The following is a 27420-nucleotide window of genomic DNA, read 5'->3' as shown; positions in this document are numbered from 1 at the left end:
GGCCGATAAATGTCCTGCTTTGAGCAGGGGCCGCGGTGAGGGCGGCGGAACGGGGCAGGGCCGGCGGCACCCGGGAGCGAGAGGCAGCTCCGCAGACCCAGCGCCCTGCCACACCGCCCGGCGAGCAGGGCCCTCCGGGGCAAAGCCTCTCCAGGCCGCCCATGGTCCCAGCGGTGGCCGGGGACGTTACCTGTGAGTCGGGGGGGGCAGCCCCCCGGGAAGCCACCGCCCCGGCGGCGGGACGCGGGGGGGGGACGTGCGGGGCTCGCCTGGCCCTGGGCCGGGCCGCTCACCCAGCCGCCGGGCAGCGGCGGGCCGAGCTCAGCGCTGGGGGGGAGCCAGACCCACCCCAGGGTCGGGGGGCAATAGCCGCTCGGACGCCCCCCGCCTCGCCCAGCACCGCACGGCGGGGGCAGGCGCCGACACGGGGCCGCACCGAGCCCGCAGGCTCCTCCGCCCCGGCGGAGCCCGGGCCGGGTGCTGGTGCCCCGGGAAGGCCCCGGAACGTCGCCCTCCGCCCGGCTCCTGGTCTCGAACAAATATTTCGAGACAAGTAGCCTTAAGATTAATTGTTTTGGTGCCTTTTTTTTTTTTTTTTTTTTTTTTTTTTTTTGTGTGGCAGAAACATAATACTATTTGGCGAAAAAAGAAATTACCAGCAAAGGGCCGGGGAGATTAACATTTGGAAACTTACGAAATGTAATCTGCATATCCAATTGATTCCCAGCATATCAGTTGAAAGGATAAAGATGCGTATCTCCATGATGGATATTGCATTAATAGGCACATAAATAAAGGTTGAAAAGTCATCACCGAAAGCTTTGAACCTTTTTCTTTCGCTTTTATGTCCGATCCGCACGTCTCAGCACCGCCTTTTTTTATTATTTTTTTTCCTCCCCTTTTGATTTGTTACATTTTCATCAATTTACAGCCACAGCGCGTTCGGCAGCCCGAGCAGGGGCGGCTCGGCACGGGAGGAGGCTCCGTGTGAGGGCAGGGACAGGGGACAGGACACCCCAGGTCCCCTTAACCACCCCAGGCACCCCTGAGGCGACCCCCGCTGTCCGGGTGGAGGGGGAAGGGAGGGTCTGTGCCGCTGCCCCTCGGAAGGAGTTTTCTTCCCAGGGTACATCCGCGGGGATCGCTTTTGCCAGCGCCACGGCAAAGGGAACGCGGCGGGTGAAGGCAGAGCGGTCCCGCTGGTGCAGAGATCCGAGGTGGCCCCCGCCGCCGGGGCCTCGGGGGAGCAAAGACCCCGGGGACCCCCACCCCCCCTCTGCCCGACGGCTCCGGCCTTCGGCGGCAGCTGCCCGCGGCCCAGGCAGCGGCCGTGCCCCGGGCTGGGAGGGGGTCCCTGGGCCGGCCCGGCATCCCCTTCCCCGCAGGCCAGCGATGCTGTCCGTGGGGCAAGGCTGGAGCACTTAACCCTACAAATGGCTCCCTTTGTGGCACCGGCCGCCCTCTCTCTCCCTGTAAAATGGCAATAAATACAACATGTATTTCACTAACTCCTCACCTTTCTGATTACTACCAGACCCTCCAGTAAGCGATACTACAGCTGCCACTCCAGGCTAGCACATGCTGCTGGCAGCGGGGGCAGGCCAGGGGCCGAGGGCAGGCGGCCCGGGGGCTGCCCCCCACGCCCCCAGCCGGCCGCGGCGGCGGGGACCGGCTGGTCCCCCCCTGCAGACAGGCGGGAGGGAAAGGCGTGCGTTATCCTTCTTTTTTTTTTTTTTTTTTTTTTGTTAATGATTATAAAGATCGCAATCGAATTTCGGATGCACCTCCGAGAGGGCTGGCGATACCCCGCCGTGCTGCCGACGGGGAGGGCAGGGCCGGCTCCCCCGCGCCCACCTGCAAATCTCACCCACGGGAGGGGAAATTCGCATCTCCCTTCGCCACCTCCCCCGTCGTTAACAGCCCCATTTCAAAACGAAGCGTCTAATCCTCGTTAATTACTTGTAAAAACACCAGCGATGATTAATTCCAGCAGCATCCCAATAGATCTCCACCGGGAGTTTTGCTGCAGGAAAGAAACTGTGAGGGCTTCACCGACCCGAGGCTCGGACTGGCGGAGCGCGTTTGCCTTGGGAACAAGGGATTTCCACAGAGGAAAATGCGTGGCCCTGCGTGACCCACTTCGGGTCTGCAACAGGTATCGGGGCACAGGCAGACATCCAGCCCTCCAGCCCCGAGTGACTCGGGTCATTCCTCCCTCCCTCCAACATGATGGAGCCAGGAATTACCGATAGGAAGGGGAAAGCACTCCTACTAGCACAGACATTGAATTCATTAATCGGTATTTCGCCCGCAGCCATATGATTTCACCACTTACTCTTTTTAAAGATGAACTGGATTAAAATCTAGGAAAAGAGAAACCGAAAGGGAGAGAAAGAAAGAAAGGAAGGAAAATAAAAGAGAAAGAAAGAGCGAAATAATAGGAAAAAAGAGAGGAAAAGAGCAAGCGAGAAGGAAAGAAGAAAGAGAAAGAAAGAATGAGCAAGAAGGCGGGAAGGACGGGCGGCAGGAAAGCAAAAGCAACCAGCCAAGCCTACGGAAGAGGGGCGAACCGGCGCGACGGCAGAGTCGGGAGGGCCGGCGCCCCGCTCCCTGCCGGCCGGCGGAGCCGCTCCTCCTGCAGCGCTGACCGGGCCCGGCCCGGGGGCTCCTCCGCCGCGGAGCCGCGGGCCCGCGCCCCGCCGGGGTCGCCGTGTAGGGCTGGGGGACCTGCGGGCCGCCCCCCGGGCCCGGGCCCTCCGCAGCCGGCCGGTACCGCTGCTCCCGTCCCGTCCCACGCACGCACCGGCGGCGCTGCTCCCGCCAGCGCCGGGCGCTTGTTTCCAGCGTGGTGCCTGGTTGGGCGAAGTAAAACATAACGGGAGCAAACAAAGCCATGGTTTGGGGGATTTGGGGCGCTTTCTGCAGGCCCGCCGGTCGGGGCGAGCCTCCCGGTGCCCCAGGGGGGCTCAGCCCCCCGGTCTGGCCGTGGCTGCCCCCGGCAGCGGGCACAGAGCGCTCCCGATGAGGGAGCGGGGCAGAGCCGGGGGCTACGCAACAACGGCCCCAGAATATACCGCAATGGGGAGCGGGGGGCTTCCTCCTGCTTTTGTGTTTTGTGGGGGGACACGACCCTGTGAATATCTAGTAGAAGACTTTTAGTGGTCGCTGCTGAAGAGTGACTCTTCCCTCTTCTTCAGAAAGCAAGCAGAAGTAACTTCCAGAACAAGCAGAATGTCACCTATATTGATACTTAAATAATACAGGGAGATCTACATTTATTCTTGGAGGGAAACGTTTGCTACCTGAATAGAAGAAATTGTGGTTTTTATTTTATTTCTAAGGTTTCATTTAATTTCCTTCAAAGTTTTCAATAGATACAGCTTTTTTCATAGAAGAGTATTTTCCCATTTCCTAATATTAGCCATCTGACTAACAAGTCCTTATTTACAATGGAAATCAAGCTGGCGTTATTTCTCGTCACCACATTTTCTAAGTCATAAAAAGTTTCATTCTTCCCATTTTAAAGGAAAGCAAATTTTGATGTGTATCTCATGCATATTTCTCAAATTTCAGTCATTAAAAAAAAAAAAAAACCAAATCAAACCCCAAATGCTGTTATTGCTACTTGTTATTAATCAAAAGGTCATAAAATAATCACCAAAATGGATTTATTAGATTTTGCTAAATGGTTAAACAATTTAGCGGTAAGATGGGGAAATGTTGCTTACATCTGGACCTGTACTGAGTTGAAGTCTGAAACTTAGATCCCCTGGCAAATCAGGAGTAGGTCTGGGGGAATAATAATGATAAAAATAATAATTATGATTATGATAATAATACTATCTTTCAAGCTATCCCTCCCAAATCTCAGAATCCAGTGAGTCAAATCAACCTCACGATATTTGTTTACTGTAAAAATCTCCTTGAAGTAGCTATTTCTCAAATGAAGCTGTTTGTAAGACATCACAATCACCTTGATCTGAAACCCTGCAAGCTGCATGGCACGTGAGAAGCAAGCCTGAGAGCAGCTCGGAGCCAGAGCTGTGAGGCCAGTGTCAGTCCTGGATGTTTTTAGTAAGAGGAGATACACGCCAAACAGAGGGCCAGTTACTCTTTCCTCATAACAGAAGCAGAATTATTTTATACTGCATTGATGAAAGATTAACATAGCTGAAAACTTCTAGTATGAATATATGTAATCCCCCATGACACAAATTGCGTTTTGTTAAGGCAGTTGTGGCATTTCTTCCAAGTATCTCCATTTCTACATGCACCCAGATAAAATGCAGAAGCAGGATATGTTGCAGGGTTTTCTAGCTTTAAAAAAAAGTGAGTCACCAAATTTAAATACCCTTTGAAAACATTAGAAGTCATAGTCACAAAAGACCCAGTGCTTCCCTGACCCATTTGCACCAACAGGCAACTGAGAGGGAGCCACCTCTGATGTGGTTTAAATGAGCTGAGGTTAAATACAAACAAAGATTATATTTTTCTTTGGCAATATAATATGCTAACAAAATTAACTAACTTCCAGTGAGATAAAGCATATTCTCTAGGCTGGTAGAACAGACAGGGGCATTATGTCTGCACAACATCTGCAACACAGGGAGAAGAAGGACCATTGAGCTCAGGAGGATTTAAGTGTGCACAAAGATCCCTGACAAAGTTAGGCAAACAGTTCTCCTACACTTTTATCTCCATATGGGACTCGATATCATGGAAACACATATATCCCACACCCTTCTAATGTCAGATGCACCGTTTATGCTTAAGTCTGTGGGTCAGAGATGATCAATAACCATTGCTCTGAATGATGTACACATTCATATTTAAATAGTGGCTTCTTCAGCACTTGCTAAATTTTCACTGACACACAGAACACAGTGACAGGGGAAAGAGGCCGGACTGTGCCAGTCACGAACACGAGCTGCAACAGCACCTTCCCTTGGGATTCACAAAGACTATTCCCCTAAGTAAAGGTTTTCAGCACCAGGTCTTGAACACACAGTAGCACACTTTTTTTCCAGAGAAACCTGCAGTTCATACCACCCTAAAATTCCCATTCGGTGGGATTCTGTCTGCACAACCAGCAGTCTTGGCCAGTTGGAACAGTTCACCCATTCCAGTGAAACTGCAGACTGAAGTAGGATTTGGACTGAAAATCCACATTAACCCTATGACTACACCTGTATTCTTCAGCCTGTGGTAACAGTCTGTGTGCAGGCAACCCACTCTTCCACCATCTGCAAAAGACATTTCATACAAAGTGCTAAACACAACAAGCTACTTTGGGATCTAAGCCTTAAAAGCAAACTTGAATCCCTGTGAATGGTAATTTGAGCTACTAAAGAAGAGCATTAAGGTAAGAAGCAACAGCATTTCCATTTGCACCTGTGATCCACCATGTTTTGATAATGTATTTTTACAGTGAAAGGAAAAAATAATACAAGTTCTTGTGTTTCTGTTCTTTAAAGTATAAATGCAGACAGAAACTCACTTTTCAGAGTAAGGTGGTCTTTTGGGGTTCTCAGCCCACAATATACTATTATTGAGACTGATTTTCCAAATGTGTTTCCAAATGCTGCCTCAACCCACATGAAAACAGATTAGAAACAAACTACCTCTCACTTCAGGAAATTCAGGTCAATGCTGTAACTCACAGGGACGTACAACTCATGTTAGCTACTTGTTTTTATTATTTGGCTTTGTGGTACGTTTCTAATGATCGTAAATATGAGAGTAACTGCTATGTTGCTTTTTGCATGATAAAAGAACACAAAAGTACCCCTGTATGCAGGCCTTTTAACCAGTCCAACTAGATAATCAAGGTTTTTATTCCTTCCACACACATTTATGAAACACTCAAGTGTTTTTCTGTCAAACTTTCCTTTCAAAAGATTAATACCTGCCATTACATAAATTAACATTGGACGATTATTTACTGCTTGTGGGCTAGTGGCGCGGAAAGGAATATAATTTATTCCCTGCAGCCGTAGTATTTACCAGAGACACTTTCAAAGGAGAAATAAATATTTCTACATTGTGGCACTGAACATACATGGCATGTGTTAAAAACATAATGGTGCCTTAAAAAAGTGAATAATTGAGCATAAGTTATGAAGAAGGGCAACATGAAAGAATTTGTAATGCGGTAGCAATTGTCCTAACGCATCCCCATATACAGTAAATGGCAGAAGCTCCCCACAAAGAGCGTATAGCCAGCTTCACCGCGGCTGCAGTTAGCTCCAGCGAGAGCTTTCCTCACGCAGCGATGGTCACCACCTGTCCCAGGTAAGATGGAAGAGACCAGTTTACAGCACATGGCTGCCCACCCAGTTCTGTGCTGCGGAGCTGGGTTCTGCCCTTCCATCTGCTTTTTACTCCCTCTCTCGGACTAGCACCACTGATGTCTGGCAGCCTATTGCAAAACATGAACTTAACACTTCATCAGATCTCCTGGTCTGGAATCCAGTATGCTCCACTCAGGTAGAGGAACAGGGGATTACTGTCACAAAAAATTTAAGACCTTTTGGCACAATTGGAAACTACAGATCTTTCAGAGTTCACGCAGCCTGTGATCTCGCAGAAGTCAAAAAATTCCTGAGAAAGCTTCGGGCCTTTGTTTATCTTCCTGGTGCTTTCATTTCTTGGCTGTAGCTGCTAGTGTCCCAGAATGTGTAATGCAGAGAAATGTTGCACAGCAAAAAAACCAAACCCAACCCCCCCCAACCCCAAACGAGTGCAAGGAAAAAAAAAAAAAAAAAAAAAAAAAACCAAAAACCTGCAGCTTGTATTTCCCATGATTTTCCCCATGGTGTTGTGGTATAGCCCGCCTTCTTTGCTTTCCCACAGAGTGCCCCAAAGCACCGCTTTTTTCTGCAAGATGTGTGGATAGTGTAACTGATGCATACTCCTCCAGCTGCTTACCTCGGTGCATTTTTAAACAACTAGAAAACACAAGTGTTCTGACTGAAACAGTTACAATAACAAACCACCAGCAGCCACAAGGATTTTCTCTTTTTGTATTTTACTTAAGGTTTTTTTTTTTTTACTGAAACTTGAGCAAAGTTCGGCTTTGGACAAGCACTCTGTACACACAAAGGAACCCAAAATACAAATATAATACTGGGATTCTACAGTAGCCAGAGATGTATACAATGCACAATTTTTTCTGACTGGTACTGTGATGTGGATCCAGACTAACACTCCCGAAACCAGCGGAGTTTCCCAAAATTTGCATAAGCAGAGAGAAGGACTTGGCATACAGTCAGACTGTCCATTTTAATTTGGCTCTGAAATATTTTCAAATATATGGGTAGGAACCTGATATGTAATATGATCGTTTAATTGTGAATAAGCCTGAAAATCGTGTTTAGGCCTGTGATCTTCAACTTTTTGTAATGTGCCAACCTCTGAACATTTTAAAGTTGACCCTCACATAACAAATTTAAGCTTCTGACGATCAATTTGCTTTTCTTACTTACCTTTTGCAGATCCTTTAGAAGTAATCCACGGATCCCAGTTGAAACCATTGGTTTAGTCAAAATGGCAAATACTGTTTACAGAGAAAAGGCAAGAATAAAACTGTGATGTGGAAAGAAAATAAAAAGATGGAGTGTACATTTCTTACTGTAATCAGTATTTTAGGGCATAGCTATATAGTAGCTTCCGTTGTGACTGCAGCTCCTGTAAACAGACCCAAGCACCGGCGCGAGCTTGTTAGCTCGCCCAGACGGTGCTGGCAGCACACCTGCGGGACCTGAGCGGGAAAGCCCGCAGGAGTAAAGCAAAGTATGAACTACGCAGCGAGCTCCAGCCCAGCTTCACGAGCGCTCAGAGCTACTACCTTCGACGTGTCTACGTGAGATGGAGTTATAGCAGGGCTGTTGCGGCACTCATCTGAACTGCCAGGTGCTGGAGCTTACCTGATCGAACAGAAATGCTGATGCGCATGCTGCATTTGCAGTAGAAGCACAAACAGGTAAATCATATATTGGTGCATATGATGTACACATGTACATATTTTATATATTTATTTTCCTTAGAAAACATTGCTGCTGTTTATGTCCATTAATTTACATATATTTATTCTTACTACAGTATCATTTGTAACAATACTTTCACCTCTATAGCACCTCCTCTTCAAGGATCTCCAATTGCTTAAAAACTTTAATAAATAAAGCCTCACATCTTGCCTGTGAGGTAGGTCAACGCTATTATCAAACAGAGAGGTTAAGGCCAAAATTTTCAAATGTTTGTACCTGAAGTCAACCATCTAAATTTTCATTTAGATGCTTAAATAAAAGTCTCGTGATTTTCTTTGGTGCAGAACATCCACAACTACTGCTGAAGTCAACAGGGGCTAACGGTCAGGCCTAGTTTTAGGAGGCATACACTTTTACACAGCTGACGAGCAACTCCCAGGTTTGAGAACACTGTTCTAAATACATGAACCACGGTCAGAGCCACAGTTGTTCCCAGTAATTTATCTCCTCAGGGCCTTTACATTATAATATATGACTTTAAAAGGCTGGTGCAGATCTTTTTAAATAGACGTAAAGTGACACACAACTCATAATACTGTTTCCACAAACTGCATCCATCATAAGAGAGTCTTATAAATAGCGCTTGGGTCTGTGGGTTTTTTTGGGGTGTCAGGGGGTTGTTTTTGACACATTTGTGATAATCAGGACAATGCACAGTACACATCACTTGTGCAGTCATAAAACACATCACATCTTCACCTGCTGCCTTTACATTTCTACATAGTAAATTCTTTTGCACTTGTGATAAATAGTAGTGGTCGAGTAAAGGTCTATTAAGAGGATATGTGTCAGAATATCATGCAGACAGCTTGCAAAATACGCATACTAAAGGATCACTTAAAAAACTCTTGAACTGTTAAACACTAAAATAATTACCTCATTCCATTACAGTACTGTGTAGAAACACGGAATAAGCAGCATTATCTTATTCCCAATAGAATAGATTATAACAACTAAGTTAAAAAAATTCAGGCACCAAATGAATTATCCTGCAACACAGAACAGTATCTATATAGAATGCTCTCCTTAATATACTACAAAACCAGCTGTATCGCAGTGTTTTTCCATTTCATATTATGAGCATCTCGTCACATGTCAAAGACATCTTTGACGTTCCAGCCTCACAGAACAAAGACATTTTCCACTGGCCTTTGCAGAAACTCATAACACAGAAGAACTTACCAGGAGGGAAAACCACTGCCTTATTACAGCTACCTCGACCAAAGGTAAATGCTCAATATTCAAATTATGCTACTGCATTCCACTTTTACAGTGATGCTGAAAGTCCGTATTTTAATGTGGGCTTCTCTCACTGTGTAACAATTGAAATCAATGGCCAGTGAAATATTACTCCCTACCACAGGAGTCTCTCAGCTCTATTTTAGAGCTCCATTAATTAAATAATCTTCCAGAAATTGTTTTAAGTGTGCAACGTAGCGTTTCAGTCTCCCACATTAAATGAGAATTTCAAATAATTAAATAATAAAGCTTATTTTAAGCAACCAACAGAGGGCCCGATGGCCTTCTAATAAAATTATAACAAAACCGTACTCAATACATCGTAGGGAAACTTTGGCTCAGTCTCTTTAAGATAATACATTTCTGTTACAGCTTCTTCTATACACACTTGTTCGCTTCATAAAACGGAAAACACAAAAAGCGTTTAACATCGTGATCCTGTCCTGCTCCTACCCACAGTGAATCTCTCCGATTATCTTCCAGGCGGGGGCAACAGTAAGCCAGTTTTCTTTCACGGAGACTGTGTCCTTCTGCACCGGGGAGCACGGCAGGCCGGGCACGCTGCCGGCAGCGGCAGGGGGGCGGGCACCCGCACCCCGGGAGCCCCAGCTCCCCTGGGGGCTCCCCTGGGGGCTCCCCGGGACACCCCTGCGCCCTGCCCGGCCCTGCCTCCCTCCCACCCTGCGCAGCGGCCCGGCCCTCCGCGGCCCCTCGCCGGGCCACCCCGCGGGCCCGCCCCGCCACCTCGGGCCGTGCCAGCGCCGCGGGAGGGCTGGGGCCCGGGCCTGCGGCCTCGCACTCACCCAGCGGGCCTGGGGCTTGACACCCGGTCACCCGGCGGGCCTGGGGCTGTCACCTGTCACCCGGCAGGCCTGGGGCCTGACACCCGGCGGGCCTGAGCTCTGCCGCCACCCGCCGCCACGGCAGGCCGCCTCCGCGCCCGTTACACCCCGGAGAGCTGCAGCTTCGCCCGCGTCCTGCCTCCGCAGCTGCCGTCCCGCCTCTCGGCTGCGCCAGGGCTAACGCCACCGGAGCGGGGGCCGCCTGCGCGCAGGGGTCGCGGCCGCCCGCCGTGCGGCCGCCGCCCTGCCGAGCCCGGCCCCTCGGCGCCCGCCGGCGCTACGTGTCACTCCTGCGGGCGGCCGCCGCCCGGCCCCGCGGGGTGCCGTTGGCGGTCGCCGCCGCCTCGGGCCGGTACTTGAGCCAGCAGATGAGCCATGTGACGACGACGGAGAAGAGGGCGAGGATGCTGGCCACCGACAGGCAGATGGGCCCCACCGGCGACGGCGAGGCCGAGGCGCCGGGCCCGGCGTCGCCGCCGTACTGGTTGACGAAGATGAGGCCGGTGAAGAGCAGCACCACCATGGAGAGGAAGGAGACGACGACGCACACGCAGCCGGCGCTCAGCGCCGCCCGCTTGCAGCTCTGGCAGCTCTCGTAGCCGCCGCCCGAGGAGCGCGGCCCGGCGCGGCCGGCGGGGGCGGCGGCCGGCGGGGCGAGGGCGGCCGCCGCCTCCCGGGCGCGGGGCGGGCGGCGGGGCGGCAGCGGCGGCAGGCTGTCCTGGGGCAGCGGGTCGCGGGCCCGCAGCTGCGGCGGGCAGGCGGCGGCCAGCTTGGTGTTGACGGGGAGGCCGTGGACGCGGTGGTCGGGCAGCGCCGTGCGGTGGCGGCAGAGCGGGCAGGCCAGCGAGCCGCCGGGCGGGCGGGCGGGCCCGGGCCCCGGCTCGGCGGCGGGGGGCTGCTGGGCGGCGCGCAGGTGCAGCTGGCTCAGGCACTCCTGGCAGAAGGTGTGCAGGCACTCCAGCAGCTTGGGCGCCCGCCGCTCCAGGTCGAAATAGTTGTAGCAGATCTTGCACTCATAGTCCTCGTAGCTGGGGGCGGCCGCCGCCGCCTCATCCTCCCGCCGCCCGCCCTGCCCTACGCCGCCCTTCTGCGCCGGCTCGGCCATAACATCTCGCCGGAGGGGGGACGCCGAGCCGCGGAAAGGCGGAGAGTCCCGGGCCGCGCCGCGCCGCGCCTGGCAGGCGGGCGGGGAGCCGGGGCAGCAGCGGCCCCGCCGCCTCCTGGCCGCGCCCGCGGGCTGCGGCGCGGCCCGGCGGGGAGGGCGGGCGGCAGGCGGGGAGGGAGGGTCGGCGGCCGCCCGCCGCGCTGGCGGCTGCCGCGGGCGGGGGGCGGGATCGGCGCCGCCCGCCCCCGGGAGCGGCCGCCGGGGTTCCTCCTGCCGGCCGGCCCGCCCGGCGTGCGGGGCTCGGGGCGGCCGGCGGTGGCTCCCCGCGCCGGGGGCGGTGGGCGCCGGGCGGGGCGGGGCGGGCGGGCCCCCCCGGAACCCAGCGGCCCGCGGGAGCGCTCCCGGGTGGGAGACGCCGGGCGGCCTTTCGGTCTGGAACGGCATGTGTCAGCGGTTCTGCCGGTGCGGGTGGCCGTCCCCAGCGTGCCAGTGCTGCGGGGCGGCGGGGGGCACCCAGCGCCCCAGGGAAGGGTTAAGCGGGGGGGCCGGGCACTGGCGGATCCCCAGGGCTCGCAGGGTACCGTAGCTTGCTTCCCGCATAGCTTGCTTCCTCGGGAAGAGGCTTGTGCACTGGGATGTGCTTTCGTTGTGCACAAGTGAAAATAAAAGGTATTTTATTCTGGAAACTGGAGGTGGAAGGAGCTGCGATGTGGCTACGTCCTGACATTGCTGTGAGAGCTTTGACCGGTTTAAGGAAAAACAATGCAAACAATAAAGGATTCAGAGTTTCCCAATGTCACGTGTTAAACAATCAGATTTCACTAAATCAAATTCTGCTCTGTCGCATCAGGGAAGTCCAGAGTAACTTCATTATCTTCAGATGTAGCGCAGGCCATAAAAGTCATTATTTCTCTTTTTAATTCTGAAAATTTACTTGGGGACGGGGAGACCTCCAGGCAGGCAAGTACTTCGGGCCCACCGCATTGGCCCGCCGCCTTGCTAACGCTGCGGCTTGGGAGCTGCCTGGCCCGGCTGCTGGCAGCGTGGACACCTTCCCCGCATCCCTGCCCTGGGACCTGCTGCATCAGGTGCGCTGCCCTCAAACGCTGGGGCAAGCTCGTCCTCCTCCACAGCCTTGGACCCTTCTCCTGGCCCTCTGTGCTAGCAGTTACTTTGCTCCTGGGCCCTGAGTGTTCTTGAAGAGCTGAACCAAATGAGGAAACTGTGGTTTAGAAGGGCTGACTTGTTGGAAAGATGAAAAGGCGCGTATTGCTAGCTTGTGGTGGCAGATCTGAAGATTGTCCATGAGTCCTTGGACATTAAAAGTAGCAAAAGAGGGAACTCAAAAGATTTTCAGCTTGGCATAAACTGAAATAATGGGATAAAGTCAAACAGAGAAAAGTAGGAACATTCTCTGTACAGGGAGACAGATCCTTTTTGTAATTTATCCTAGGAGAGGATTTAAAGTCTGCTAAAAATGTAGCTTCAGTCTCTGAAAAGAAGAAAGAAAATGACTTCTGCTGCCACTGTCCATAGTGCACAGCTATTTCAGCATGTGGAGTCAAAAAGCACCCCCTTTCCAAAGGCCACACCGATTTGCAGCCTTGGAGCTAATCTGCCCCCATCACTTGGAGGACTTTTCCAGTGTTACTGTTTTCCCAGTGCATATCATCCCTGATGAATTTGGACTGTTTTTATCCAACTGGTATCTTCCATTTTTTGCACTAATTCTTATTTACTCAGGTATTCTTAAATTCTGAAATGTGTGTTGCTGGTGGGTTTGTTCTGTTTTGCCTTCCCCTCCCCCCGTTGTTTTGTTGTTTTTTGCTTGTCACTGTTTCCCTGTTACTGTCGTCTTCCTATTTAATTAGTTCATTGTTAAAAGATGTATGTCAAATTATCCCAGGCACCGCCCTTCCACTTAACATTATTGCCACTTTCATAACCCTACAATTTCCAATTAATTTTCAAAACACATGAAAGTCTCCTTAGATCCAAGGAAATCTGAATTAATTTTTTCAAGTAAAATCTTTTGAGGCACTGTATCAAATGCTTTAATAAGGTCCAGATACATCAGCTGCGTTTCTGGTTCAAACTGCTTTGCCCCTGTCTTTTGTGTTCTGAGTTTTCTTATCTGATGTATATCTGCCTTGAGGTCAACTGAAACTCCACCTAATAATTATATGAAAGTCAGCACTGGGAAAGCTTCTTGTAATTCTGGCATGGAAACTGCACAGAATAGATGGCTAAGTTGAGTATAACTTGAAAAAAAATATAAAGAAAAAGCTGAATGCAAAATTGGGGAAATTCACATTTTTTGATGAAACTAAGAATGAGAAAAAATGGCGTGTAGTCACAGAAACTTTCTTGCTCATAATTACCCCTGTGAACACGATGCTGTAGAGCTAGATCCTGCACCAGCAAGGTTACCTTGCGCTGTCCCTAGAGAACGTTACTCAGTGGAACACGTAAGCCACGCGGTCCCCACACCTGGTCACCTGTGCAGGTGCTGCTTTTTTCTATGGACGGATGCACCTCCTATTTACCTCTTTGTGTATCTAGTGGCACTTGGGGGTTCTGTCCTTACCCTTTTGTTAGCACAGCAACTCGTGATGACACAGCAAGTCAGTTCATGAAGGTGATCCAACTGAACCCTATTTACTTCTTTATTAGTTTTTTCTGCTGCAACAACTCAGCAGAGCAGGGCGCTGCCTGCGTGTGCGAGGTCTGCAGGCAGTGCAGGGAAACATGCCAGTGGCAGCGTGGTCAGGAGAGGAAACAAAGCTGGGACCACAGCGATGGTGATTTATGTACGCTTACCTGACTACGGAACAAAGCCATCAATGATTTCAGCCCTTTTGTCTCAGTCCAGCGTCGTGTCATGGGATGTTACAGCCCAGAGCAAGGCTGGAAAGCCCACTGTGACAACCTGAAGAATAAGCTGTGTTCCTGTACGCCCTGGCAGCCTTATATGTGTCGGGTGGCGATGAGCTGTAGCTCTCTGGGGGTTGCAGGCTCATGGGCAGGGTGTTTGCAACACACGCTCCTACTCCCTGCGCTGTGGTGCTGCCCTGGCTCCTGGGATGCTCAGACTGACAGAGCACCCAGCCTGGAGTTGAAGGTGGCTTCTTGGCTAAATTCTTCTGGCGACTGAATCTGTGATTCTTCACAAGTGGAGGAGTTGGACCATGAGGACTGGAAAACATCTTCAGGTTGAATTTAAAGGCTTCCTAGGCTGCGATCGAAGAGAAGAGAAATTTCTTCAGGTTTTTGGAAGAGTTACTCTATTTGTGAGGATCCAGACATATTCTCTCATTTAGTCACTTTCATTACAATGAGCATTTGTTAGGGACTGTTCCTTAGTGGGACAAATGCCTTAATTATAGTAAAAAAACCCACTGAAATGCAGCTGAGACGATTCTGAGGGCTGACTTTTGGCTGAACTACTATCAGACACTTTGGATGTTACTCAGCAGAAGTTGTGTTACAAATTCTGAGCAAAAATGACAATCCTTATGAAATACACATTTTTCCACTTAAAATAATCATCCTACAGCTGGTAAGAATTGATTTTTAGCGTTTTAAATATTGGGCCTGATTTACCCCATGCAGTGTGCTTGTCTTATGCTGATGTAAAACTTGTCTAAGAGCTGTGTAACAGTGTAAAATGAACTCAGTGATGAGCCAGGCCCAAAACTTTGCAGAAGAACCCTCCCATTTTTCACAAGAGACATGCTGGCTTACATCCCTGCAGCACTAATGTCTTGTTCAGCTGGTTTAATTCTTCAGAATTTCTCTGTTGCTGTACAATAGGTATGTTTAAGGAAATTTGAGATCTTGCTTTTTGTTTAGAGCTAGGAAAAAATTTCTCTCTGATGGATGCATAGGTCAGGAATGGATCAGATGCCAGCCCATTCATGGTAAAAAAATTATACACACACAAAAGCCCCATTTGCTGCTTATGTTTTCTGTACATTTCAACAGTTAAGTAGCTTATTTAGGGCTGATGCAGTGATCATTGAAATCAGACAGCTTTTTGGATAAGTCCTTGTGGTTTGATATCCTAGTGCAGTTGACATCAGAAGCTTTCTGACAGTATTTTAATGTCAGAAGTTTTTTACTTTTATAAAAGCCTGCTTGTTGTATGACTTTCTAGAGTGCATTAGGTAACTAAGCCTCAAGATCAATTGGTAAATATTTAGAAAAAGATTTCTTCCTCCAACCCCATTTCCACTCACTTTTGAGGGGTGGAAAAAGCTGGGCGTTATTTTTATGCCCTATCACTGTATTGTAGGATGCTGCAACATCATCTGCTTTCTTCACATTGACATTTTATTTTGTATAATTTTGTATAATTTATTTCTGAATAATTTATAATTAAAGTGCTATTTTACCTTTTCTGTCTTGGAACTACCATAAAAGCTATTGCATGTGCAGTCTATCGCATTCGGTACAGAAGGGAATGTTATTTTTCAGTAATTTGTGAGCTGAAAAAGGAGAGAGAAACGATTACAATTGTGAGCAGTTCCACATCAGTCACAGTCATATACAAAATATGTTGTTCTCTTAATGGATATAATAGGCAATATGCAGAGGTACAATATTTGACACCCCTCTCCCCACAATATTTATTGTTGTAGCTGATAAAAATGGTCCTGTTTCAGTTGCCTCAGGCAATGTGGAATGTGTGACAGACAGTGCCTTCACTGACTGCTCACCTCTGCTGGTGAGGTCTCCGTTTTCTCTTTTTTCTAGGTTAAGCTTTAAGTTTCTTTTCCTCACCCAGTGTTGACCTGCAGCTCTGAGCACAGACACACCCTTGTTGGCATCAGTCTGATGCCAAATTGTGCAACAGGTTTATAGGCAATAAAAGGGTGAGGGATGCAGGTGTAAAGCTGGGGATGACTACATCATTTCTGGTGTAATGATCAGGAATTGTTCCCATCCATTTGTTTTCCATAATCCTGTGTTTTCAGCACATCCCAAACAGACAAGTGCATGGTGAGCTTTGGTTAAGAAAAGATGAGGGACCTTTTAAAATTGTGAGGGTATGTCCATCAGTGCCGTGTCCTTCTCAAGCAGCCAAGGTTTAACAGCAACAAGGAGCCTCGCCACAGCCTTGCTACCCAGAGCAAACCCATCTCAGAAGTGTTATGGAAGCTGATGGCAGATGTGGGCTAACTCTGCAGCTCAGGCGGAGGTGTCTCCGGCAGATTTACGTTGAACCTAGCTAAGGGGAGTATTGGCACCAAGCGTTCGGCCAGCAGAGCCGTGCACCCCAGGGTCCCATGGCACAGCCAAGTGCCACCCGAGGAGCCGCATCTCTCTTGTGTGTGTAGCTTTATTAGCAGCTCCCCGAAGCAAGAACTGTGTTTCTGTGTTAGAGCAGATCTGCTCTGGGTGTTTACCGGGATTTAATTAATCTCATCCAAACAGTTAAATCGGTGTGGTCTTCCAGGTTGTTTGCAGCTTTACAGACAAATGTGTTTTTATAGAATTTACCTTCTACTAAGCAAACTGCACTTCTTTGAGCCCTTTGCTGATGATATAATTGAGAAAGAATCCAGGGACTGCACCGATTTAACTGTTGTTTTTTCAAAAAGGACCATGCTATAAAGAGAAACAGAGAGACGACCTCAGAGAAGCCCTTGGTTTTGGCCAGCCCTGTGTTTTCTGTGTCACAGCAATAGTGAGCATTGCATTTGACACTGGATGCTGCTCTAGGAGGCTGTGTGGGGCTGGCAGAGCCTGTTGGGGCTTGCTTGGTGCAGCATGCTGCCGCAGGAGCCTCGGCAAGGAGGCAGATCTCCGTGGAGCAGGGAATTTCGGGATGCGGGGCTGCTGTGTGTCATGTGGCACCTTGGGGCTTCATATTAGCTAAGTGTAATGCCTATGCTGGCCACATTAAAGCAGCTCAGCAGGAAAATACGGCCAAAATTAATAATTACTAATAATGGTGATTAGAGTAATTAGTGAATTACCAGCATGGCTGTTTGCTCTTGGGCAGTTACTTTCTGCTACCTAAATTGTCCTTGCTTTGTGCTGAGAAAGAAAAGCTGTTCCTATGTGGAATTGCTTGAAAAGATTACGCAGTGCTTTGGGAGCTCTGTCTCAAAGACTCAGTATGTGTTTCAGTCACTGCTTTTATTACAGCATATCATTGGTAATGCTAAATTAATATAGGGATGGTTATCGCTGAAGTAAAATCCTGATTCAGTGAAGCTGGTAAAAATATTTTCATCAGCTTCAAATGGGACAAGTTTTTATCCTTGATAATGACAGGGACATGTTTTTTTAAGTCAGCTTGGAAACAACTGCTATTGCTCAGACCACAACATTATGTATATGTGCTTAAATCAATTTTATTCAGAATGAGAAACAGATGAAGGGTATGGGGATTTTTGCATTCATACTATTGCATATATTCAGATATTAAAATTGTAAATTTTTGTGAGCTGAAAGTGAACACATGGGAGTTTTTTGGATTTGGTTTAGTTTCTTTTTCCCTCCAGACAAACATTACGTCTTCTCACAAGAAATAACAGATTTGAAAATCACTTGATGTTAACCTAAAACCTACCTGGATCTCTGCAACTCTGGAGAATTGCAGCCTCTGCTTTGAAAAGAGGTATCAGAAAAGCAAGCCAAGTGTTAGAGGCAAATTAGGAACAATTATAGGCCAAAAGAGAAAACACCATTTTGCCACTGTATCAGCCACGTACTGACCACTGGGTGCTCTTCTGGTGCCTCTTCTCTAGGAAGGAAAGTGTTCAGGGAAGAGCAAAAAGGACTAAGGATTGGGAAGAGCTTCCTTACAAAGGGAACCCAATGGACCAGGACTCCACAACCTCCAGAAGAGGCAGCTTAGAGGGGATACAACAGCCATCTAATTGACTCTGCTGAACAAGCCAAGCAACTCACAGTGAACGGATCGCCAGCATTACAGGGCGATGGAGATTGCCAAAAGGGATGCATCCAACTTCTAAACCCGCCAAGGGTGACTGTAACTCTAGAAGCAAAGGGATATCTGATTTGTTACTTGGCATACGCCTGCTGTATAGTCTGTTCTGCTGGCCCACTGCTTTTCATAATGTTGGAAAGGAAGATGAGAAGCTTGTTTCTAATGGGTTGATTAGATATTAAATATTTTGGAACAAAACCAACTAACAACTGGGATGTCTTTCTGATGGGGGTGAGAACTCAAGATGTTACATTTGGAGAGAAAACTCACCAGTTAGCTAAAATTGTGGTTCTAGCTGAGTCAAGAAAGAGATTCCTTCATCCTAACTTGAAATCTAAATTACTTTAATTGGAGAGTATATGGTTCCTGAGTGTAATGAGTAAGAATACTTGAAAATTGATTAAATTGCCCATTTTTTGTTCACAATTGTTTTCCCCACAAAAATGTGGACTAAATTTGTACTCCCAGTAGCGAATGCCAATTTGGAAGAATTCCACTGGATTCATTGCAGTTGCCCTAGTTGCACCTTCCTTAGTGAGTACAGAATCAGGCCCTGCATGCATAATTTTTCCACTTTTAGACCTGAGGGAACATAATCGGGAGCCTGGCTGAGGTCTAATTCCAGATTAGGTCTTTCATATGCAGATTACAAAGTCAGTGGAGAACAAGCTTGCTTTGGCAGTCACTTTAAAAAAAAGACTTTTGGATGATTTTATCAACAGCAGAAGAGGCAATTCATTTTTCATGCTAGAAATCATCATTTATCTCATTTTGGGAGATGTGATCTATACTGACTTTTTTTGTGTAGAGAGAAAAATACCCTATTTTCTTAGGGCCACTTCAGGTTTCTGGGACACTTCTGTCCTCAAAACCTCATCCCGTAATCTCAGAGAAATGCTTGTACCCAATGTATTTGGATCAATATTTTTGTTTTATTTATTTCTATAGTCTTGTCTCTTTAATTCTCTGAGGCTTCAAGTAAGATTTCAGAAGCTCATCCACAGTTTCTGTATGAATTCTGCCAGAAGCACGGACATTGACTTATGGTTGTGGCTTGGATTTGTAGATGCTAATGGAAGAAAGCACCCCTGGAATGCAACTTCTCTCAACTCTTGCACTGTTAGAGACCTCATAACTGCTTAGAAAAGGAGTTAAAACATGATTTTCTCTTCAGCTGTTGCCAGGAAAGCTGCCAACCAGATGGATGACCTATGGTGGATGGTCAAAAATGATAGTGCTACCACTGTCTTTCAAAGGAATGCATATTCCCCACATGAGCATAAACCAATAGAGAGAACAGGGTGGGCATGGCTATCCTCTCTAAAACAATCAACAGATGTCTCAAGTCTTAGTGTCCATGGGAGAGCCCCAGGCCAGGCTGCAGCGCTGTAACATCCATCCTCCCAGTCAGAGGGTGCAGCAGCTCCTGTCAGGTGTGATCGGTCACCTCTCGGATGATATCTGGTATTCAACAATTTGATGCGGAGAACAAATTTTTACCAAAATAGTTAAATCTGAGGTTTATTAAAATAGCTGTACAGACAGTTGATAGAGTTTGCATTAAAGGGAGATGAACAAGTTGGCCACGTTTCTCTCCTGCAAAAAATACTGAAAATGCCTGCCATTTGGTGATATTTAAATACATTTCAACAGCAAAATGTGTGCTTTGAGAGTAAGGCATAGTAGAAAATCACTCCTACCGTGAGTTAGTAGAGGTGGAGGATCCATTATAACTCCATTCTTAACAGGGATGAGGGAGCTGCCCAAGCAAGCCATCTCCTCAGTCTGCCTGGGTCAGAATTCAGTGGTGTCTCCACAAAGGGGTCTGTAAGTGCAGGGTAGCCCTGTATTTCTGTCTTCCTTATGAATCCCTTTTCCTTCCTTTCTTCTCCTGGTCTGGAAATGGTCACTTTTTAAGGGGTTGCAAACTGTTTCAGAAGGCAAGGGCAGGACCACCTGATGCTCTGGAAATACGCTGGTCACACCTGGAAGAAATAGTAATCTCAACTTTACTTATCCAAATGCAAGAATAGCAGTACCCTTGCCTCATCAGCAGGTGAGTATTAATTGCTAGAAACAGGGCAAATTCCCAGAATATAAAAGGGGTTTTCTTACTGCCCTGTACAGTTAATTTCGTAGCTTCCAGTGTTTGAAGCAGATGACTTGTGTTATTTCTAATGAATCAAGGCAAGTGCTCTCAGACCTCCTAATGATTGTTTCTATCTACTATACCATAAAATGTACATATATATCCTCCTTGGTTTACTGCCAGTCAATCAATGTTAAAGCGTTGACATATGGGTGTGGGATTTTTTGCTGTCTTTAAAATAGGATCAATGACATTAAGGTTTGTCATGTAAATAGTAGAAATAAAGCAAAAAACCCAAGAGCTAATTATGGTTTTAGGCTGGCATCTGTAATGTGGGTGGCAGTAGAATGAAAAGTAGAGAATTTCAAAGTTCTTCACAGTTGAATGAATTGACTGAGTATGTTTTTTAGTGGTTGCAAAAACGTTAGTTACCCAAAGTTCCTGCATACAAACAAAATAAATCTATGAACTGGCTGCACTAGCCTCAGTCCATTTCGTTGCTCATTTTCCACTCCCACCCTTCCTTCTCTGGCCTGTTAACTCTTGAACAGACTTTTTGTTGAAACTCATAAACTGCCTGGAAACAAAATAAATTAACAAGTCAACAGCTCCCAGCAAAAGCCACTGTTGCCCTTCTCAGGATACTTTTTGTTGGCTGAGTCTCTGCAGGTGCTGAACAATCTTGATGGCCAGGTTGACTTGCATTGGCAATGCTCAGCTCCATCCCGCAAATAAACAGAGTTTAGAAGAAAGCAAAATAACCTCAGCCTGTTGCATTCCTAACAAGTGTCTGACAGTAGTGACTCATGCTGTCATCAGGCAGTGACAAACGTTTAGAAAACAATGCTGTAGCTTCAAAAATGATGGCGGGAGGTTTCATGTGAAGTGTCCCTAAGGAGAAGCTGTCAAGGGGCAGGATGGAGAGGTACCCAGCTTTCAAATCCATCCTCTGCTCTGAACAGGATGGAGAACCATGGAAAAATCATGCAGTGCACAGAGGGCGTTTGGCGTGGTGTCTGCCAGGGTGAGACGAATTGTTGCTCCCCAGCAGTAGTGAGTATCCAGTACTTTTCCTTCAGAAAAGGGATGTGATTACAATCAGCAGCTCCTTTCCAACCGTTTTCGCTTGGTGTTGTACATGCTGGGTGTGAGGTGCCCGTTAGCAGCTGGCTGCTTAAGGACAACGCGCCGTGTTCAGGCTCCCTTCTGCACACATGGGCTCAGAGCAAAACCCGCCTCTCTGGAGTCAGAGCTTGCCTCAAAGACAGGGAACTTGTAAAAAGTAGGGTATTATGCTGTATTCGATAATAATTACTCGAGAACTGTTGTGTTGTCATCATTTTTTTCACAGGCTGAATGAGGATTTGTTCAACAGAGCATGCCAGAAGATGTCTCAGGGTAAAACAAGCACAGAGAAAGGGTGTTTGTTCAGCTGAGCCCTTCCAGCAGGGTCTGCGTCCCTACAGCAAAGGTGTACTGTCAGGCTGCCCCTCTCCAGGGATGCTGCTTATAACGGCCCAGGAGCTGGTCACTGCTAGCAGAGACCCTCCCAGGTCCTTTCACAGGGGTGATTTACAGAGGCTGCCCAATTCCCTTGTCTTTGTGCCGTCCTTTCAGTCCAGGCACTGGCTGCTGTAAGCAGAGATGCACCAGGCAGCGGCAAGGGAGCTGCTGTAAAAAAAAACCAACTCAAAACCCTTTCCATGGTTTCAAGTACATCAAGACAAAACTCAACCCAGAGATATTTTCACCAATTTAAGCCTAGACTGCTCTTGAGACAATCAGATTTTTTTCCAGAAATAGTATGTGGTATTGCAAATAAAATCAGACAGGTCAACTCTAATGATAGTTAAGCTTTTAAAATTTCTTAGGTGTTAAATTCGGTATTTAAACAGAGCATTATCAATTTCTTGTCTGCTGTTATTTCCCAAAACACTGAAACAGCCAAGGTATGGTATAGCCTACAAATAGCCAGAAATGTTGAGAACACCTCTAGGAATTTCACAGTAGATGTGCGTGCAATTGAAGTGTCCAAGTGATATGGTGCAGAATAATTATTTAAATGACATGCTAATCATCACTGGAAATTAGCAATACCATTTCAAGCAGTGCAAATCATAAGCAATTACATACCATTATCTGGTTACTTACACTGCAAACAGAAAAGTTAATTATTCCTACCCAAGACAGCAGCTGCAGCTTCAGCACATTCTCTTTCCAACAGTTTTTGGGGATGCTTTCATCTTCCCAAGTTCCCAAATTCACTTTGCTTTTGTACTTACATTCTCTAAAACTGAAAATATGACTATATATAAAATAAGGATTTTGCCATAAAATTATGTGAGAATTATAAAAATGTGGGTCTACAATTCCATTTCTTCCCTTGCCTAAGGTTATGGGAGTTGATGAGCAGCTGGGACCCTAAAGGACCGATATATTTCGCACATACCCTGTGCTGGAGCATTACCTTTTTAAGACCAGCTGTGCAAAGACAATCCGCGTGTGCTCAGTGTGTTGAAGGCTGTGGAGGTATTACAGAAGCGTGTTCCAATCTAGCTATACTGCTCAGTCAAAATAAAGATATTTGCATAGCAAACATTTTCTCACAGTCAGAAAAGGCATACAAAGCGTGCAGGCTTAAGACCCATTACAGCTGCGTGGACTCCTGTTGTACCAAATCAAGCTGGTTTTCTGTTGTTACATCTCAAATGGAGATCAAATCTGGGAGAGGTTCAATGAAAATTGCACCTATCCATGGCTTTACATTGAAGACACAAGACCGTTCCTACTGCTGCAGAGCCAAGCCTGGTGAAACTTTGGGATTCTTTCTGTATTGACCTATGTTGCAAAAATTTTTTTTCTAAGGAAATTTCCTCAAAATGTATTGTGTTTGGAAAATTTATTCAAAGTGATTTTTTTTGAGCTTTGATATGCATTAAATCAAAAGCAAAAGATTCCAGTGCTGTGAAAAGCATGGTCTCTCATGCATCAGTTTCCAAGGGTACCTTCTACAGATATTCGCCATCTCTCCACTATACTTCAAAATCTTAAGTTCTTCCAGCTAAGCTGAGAAAGCTCCATTTTGTTCCCTGTGAGGTTAGTGGGTGGTTGGGTCTGATATTCGGTACAAAAGTCTCAGATCCAAAATAATGTCTTCAGTAACATGTCAACTAAATAAAATGAAAATGCAGGAATCTTATAAAAAGAATAGTCGGAACTTTTCAAACATACAGATTTTAATGGTTTCTTCTGCATCATAAACAGTGAAAAATGCAAATTGCCAAGAAATAGCGAAGGAAGATGGAATTGTTGGTCTCTAAGTACATTGAGAAAATGACTGAGGATAGTGAAAACATATGGCATAAAGCTGGGAAAGAAAATCTGTTCAAAACCTGTTCAAATACAATGTGCTGTGATACTGATGAGTTGGTGGGACTTCTGTCTTCACTGCCTGGCCAAAGGATTTCTGCGTCTAGCCATAAGTATCTTCAAACGCTGAAGAAGAGGGATTGCAGCAGAACCCCGAGTGCCACCCCTCCCTCTGGCACATCCCACATCCCACCATCAGGCTCTGTGGTCCCCAGTCCCAACGTGCTGGTGTTTGTAGCTCTGCCCTGCCAAACCTCCATCACCCCTTGGTATCAAAGGTACTAGCGAGTCCCTTCCCCTGATACCAGTGATGTCTCATAACGCAGTGACTGTGCCTGCTCTACGGCAGTTTCAGCTGAGGCTTCGGTTTGTCCATGTTCACATCATCCCAGTGTTTTTTGGCTTAGAAAACTGCAGCTCTGACATTTGTGTGTATAACTAACAACCTGCCACCACCTCAAAGGGCTGTCAGCTGAAGTAACTCGAAGTACAATCTTCTGCAGCGAAATGCGGTCGCTGTCTGCAGAGCGATGGTAAAAGCCGTGCTCGTATTTGCTCCTCCAGACCCATTCCCTCAGCTTACAAGTCAAAACAAGACTTGTCTGGCTGTCAGGATTGCAAACTCACGCTGGCATTCGAAAACTGATCTGTGTTCTCCTAGCATCATTTTCCACCCCCAGTCGTGGAATTTGTACTTTGCTGTTAGCTTTGTTGATGCTGGAGGCAAAATTATCCACCGTCATGACAGTGACACCCGTTGTTGTTAAGGAAATGCCTTCAGCATAAGACACTATTTTCAGCTTTCTCAAAAGTTATCCTTTGTATCCTCATCTTCCATGCTTATCCTCAGCCCAGAGGTGATTTTCTTCCCTTGTGAAAACGTAGCTGAATGCTGACCAGCTATTAGTGAGATATTTTGGCCTTAGATGAGGTAGTTTCACCAGCTAAAGCTTTAAAAACGGGTTTTGTAGCTGGACAGTTTATAAATAGCTTCTTTTAAACACTCTCAGAATGCTATTCATCTAGTCCTTTGTAGTGATGTTTTTTCCACTGGTTTTACAGAAAACTGCCTTTCTAAATGTCAGAAAATCTGGCCGGGACAGCTCTTGAATTTTTCATTTGTTTACTTTTGAGATTTTTTTTCTAAAGCAAATCTTTCAAGGAGCCAAACCTTGAGTATTTTTCTTGGCCATTAGAGGTAGGTCTCAGGAAAATGTGATTAAAGCATTGTTCTGAAAGAGGAATAGAAGAGGAATGATTCATACTCTCGGTTCGAGCAAGAATAAACAAGTTGTTCCCTGAGCAGTGCAAATGATAAAACAAACTTCCTATAGATTTTTGCTCTGTATTACTAGGCAATTCCCACTGCAACAGTCATTCTTCTGCCCTCGGTTCTCTCCTCAAACCCTCCATCCTCTTCATGGCACAGACACCTCCTGCTGATATGCTACAGTCCTTCCTACGATCCTCTGGGCCATCCTGGAAGTACCTGTGCTTCCCTCTTCCCAAAGCTGCGCCACTGCATCCTGCAGCTGTGCCTGTACCTGTTAGGTACCTGACAGGCCAGGGGCGGAATTGCCAGCAGCACACCTGGAAAAGAGCGTGTCCGGGATGGGGCCATCAGGCAGCCCGAATTGTGCCATCATTGGCTTATGTACCACTTATAATTGCTTATATTGATTTAATGAGTGTTAGGCATCTTGCCTCTCCAGGTTTTCCACAAATCCCTTTAGCTGGATATTTGCACCCCTGGGCCCCCAAGCACTTTTGTAAAATGTCCCCACGCCACCAACCTAATTAGGGCCAGCTCATTTCTAAGCTAGGAATGACAGGCAGCATCCCTTACGCATGCAGCCTGATTTTGCAAAGGGTTACTGCAGTCTCGACTTAAGGGGTGCTTAAAGATCCTTCAGGCATGCTTCAGACCAGGGGTTGCATTTTTTTTTCAGTGACATTACAATTCCAGCTTTGCTTTTCCCCCCATTCCCCAGGGGTTCGTATCCGCGTGCGGATTCCCTTGTGAGGTGGGAGGGCTGGCTTGCTCTGGTGTTCCCATCCCACAGAGCAGCAGGAGGGTCCCAGGCCTGGCTTTATCCAGCACTTTACTACTCAAGCTGGCGTAAGGAAATACAGGGGTAAACGTGCACGTAGCTGTTGTGTGCAAACGCCTCTGCTAAAACAATCTACTAACGTAATCTAAAGGCTAATGCCAAGAAAAGGGTAAACTCTTCAAAGCAGATTCCCCCCATACCCTCTGTGGCTTTCTTGGAAGCCTCAAGACAAACCAAGAGCTGGGAGTGCTCAAAGACATGGACAAGGCAGATTAAAATTAACAATAGGTAGAAATCCCCTCCCAGCTTTTTTAAAAAATATTTATTTATTTTAATTTTTTATTTTGGGGGCTTTATTAGGTTTAGAGTAAGTTTGGAAAAGAAATCTCAGTCATCCTGAATTCTTATCGGCCGGCTGCTGAGGCACACTCCCACTAACCTAGGTGTCTGCCTGAAGAAGAATTAGGTAGAAGCTGGCTACAAGCTGTTAGTTCTATTTTAATACTTGGGAAGTATTATAATGACAATGGGGAGACACAGGTATGTAGGCAGATCAGATAAATATTGACTTGTGGTTGGCAAAGAGAAGTTTTAAAATACCTACAGAGTGCCAGTGCTGGCCATGCACATTCATTCCTGCATTCTTTCTTTCCGCTGTGTCCCTGGATGAGCTCCTATCTCACTGCCATCAGCAGCAGAACTCCCAGCCGCACCAGCGGGGCAGCAGTTTTACTCTTCAGATGAACGTGTTAAAAACTCTTGTGCGTGTCGCCATATAGGGGGACAAAATAAGAATGAAATCGTTTTGAAGGGTCTGTCTGTAATACAATGACAATAACCGTGAAGGCACTATGGACCAAACTCATCCAGCTGTAAGAAAGGCAGTCTATGTAGAAGGAATTAAGCAATATAAATGCAATTTTTAATTGAAATGCTACCCTTGTGGATGTTCCATGTATCTGAGAAACAGGAAAAAGAACAGAAAAGTTTCCCAGCTGCTTATGGGTGCACCTACTAAATTATACAGCCATTTGAAAAAAAAAACAAAACTGAATTTCCCGCCGCCGCCGGGCGGGGGCCGGCCGGGGTACCCTGGCAGCGCGGGGGCAGGCGCACGGCCCGGCCGGCAGAGGGCGCTGGCGGGCACCGCACCTGTGCGGGGCGGGGCGGGGCGGGCGCACCTGGCCGTGGCCGCGGGGCCGCCGGGCGCCGGGCGGGTGGTGGCGGCGGCGCTGCCGGCAGCATGGCCCGGCTGCTGGGCACCCTGCGCGGTTCCCAGCCCGTGGCGCGCTTCCAGCGCTGCTGCGGGCTCTTCCCCGCCGGCGAGGAGGGCGGCGGCGACCCCGCGGAGGGGGCCCGGGACCGCGGCGCCTGTAACGGCGCGGCCGCGCCGCGCCGCCTGGCAGCCCGTGGCCGCGGCCCCCCCGGAGGGTTGCGGAGCGGCTGCGGCCCGCAGGTGAGTGCGGCGGGGGGCGGCCGGGCCGGGCCGGGCCGGGCTGGGCTGGGCTGGGCTGGGCTGTGAGTCAGCAGAGCCGCCCGCGGCCGTGCGCGCCGGGGCTCCCTGGGGGGGCTTCCTGCCGCAGCCCCCCGCCTGCCCCGGGGTGAGGGGGGGCCGAGAGGAGGGGATGGAGGGGGGGCGGTGCCGGCGAGCGCTGCGCCGGCGAGCGCTGCGCGGTGCTTTCATCCCGGCTCCGCCGCGGGGGGAGCTCGGGGGGGCTC

The 27420-nt window shown here is 48.0% G+C and overlaps 2 protein-coding genes and 1 long non-coding RNA gene across 3 annotated transcripts in view; 1 reads left to right on the top strand and 2 right to left on the bottom strand.

The window, feature by feature from the left end:
• Positions 1 to 27420, bottom strand: part of LOC308072352 — a 272072-nt gene that overhangs the window by 146299 nt on the left and 98353 nt on the right. The window lies entirely within an intron of this gene.
• On the bottom strand, positions 1269 to 11578 carry RNF228 (ring finger protein 228). Its single transcript, XM_080410494.1, has one exon. The coding sequence runs from the start codon at positions 11229 to 11231 to the stop codon at positions 10404 to 10406; it is 828 nt and encodes a 275-aa protein (XP_080266620.1). The 5' UTR covers positions 11232 to 11578; the 3' UTR covers positions 1269 to 10403.
• SGPP2 (sphingosine-1-phosphate phosphatase 2) overlaps positions 11620 to 27420 on the top strand; it is a 53804-nt gene continuing 38003 nt past the window's right edge. Inside the window, exon 1 of the mRNA XM_080409027.1 lies at positions 11620 to 27157. Within this exon, the coding sequence (XP_080265153.1) occupies positions 26945 to 27157 (213 nt within the window). The 5' untranslated portion in view covers positions 11620 to 26944. The remainder of the gene's footprint in view (positions 27158 to 27420) is intronic.

The sequence above is a fragment of the Falco punctatus genome (assembly GCF_963210335.1).
Source record: "Falco punctatus genome assembly, chromosome: 13".
NCBI lineage: Eukaryota > Metazoa > Chordata > Aves > Falconiformes > Falconidae > Falco > Falco punctatus.
This window is presented reverse-complemented; position numbering and strand designations above follow the sequence as displayed.

Bases quoted from the DNA above. Each gene is read 5' to 3' on its own strand.
- RNF228 (XM_080410494.1), bottom strand. From the start codon at position 11,231: ATGGCCGAGCCGGCGCAGAAGGGCGGCGTAGGGCAGGGCGGGCGGCGG.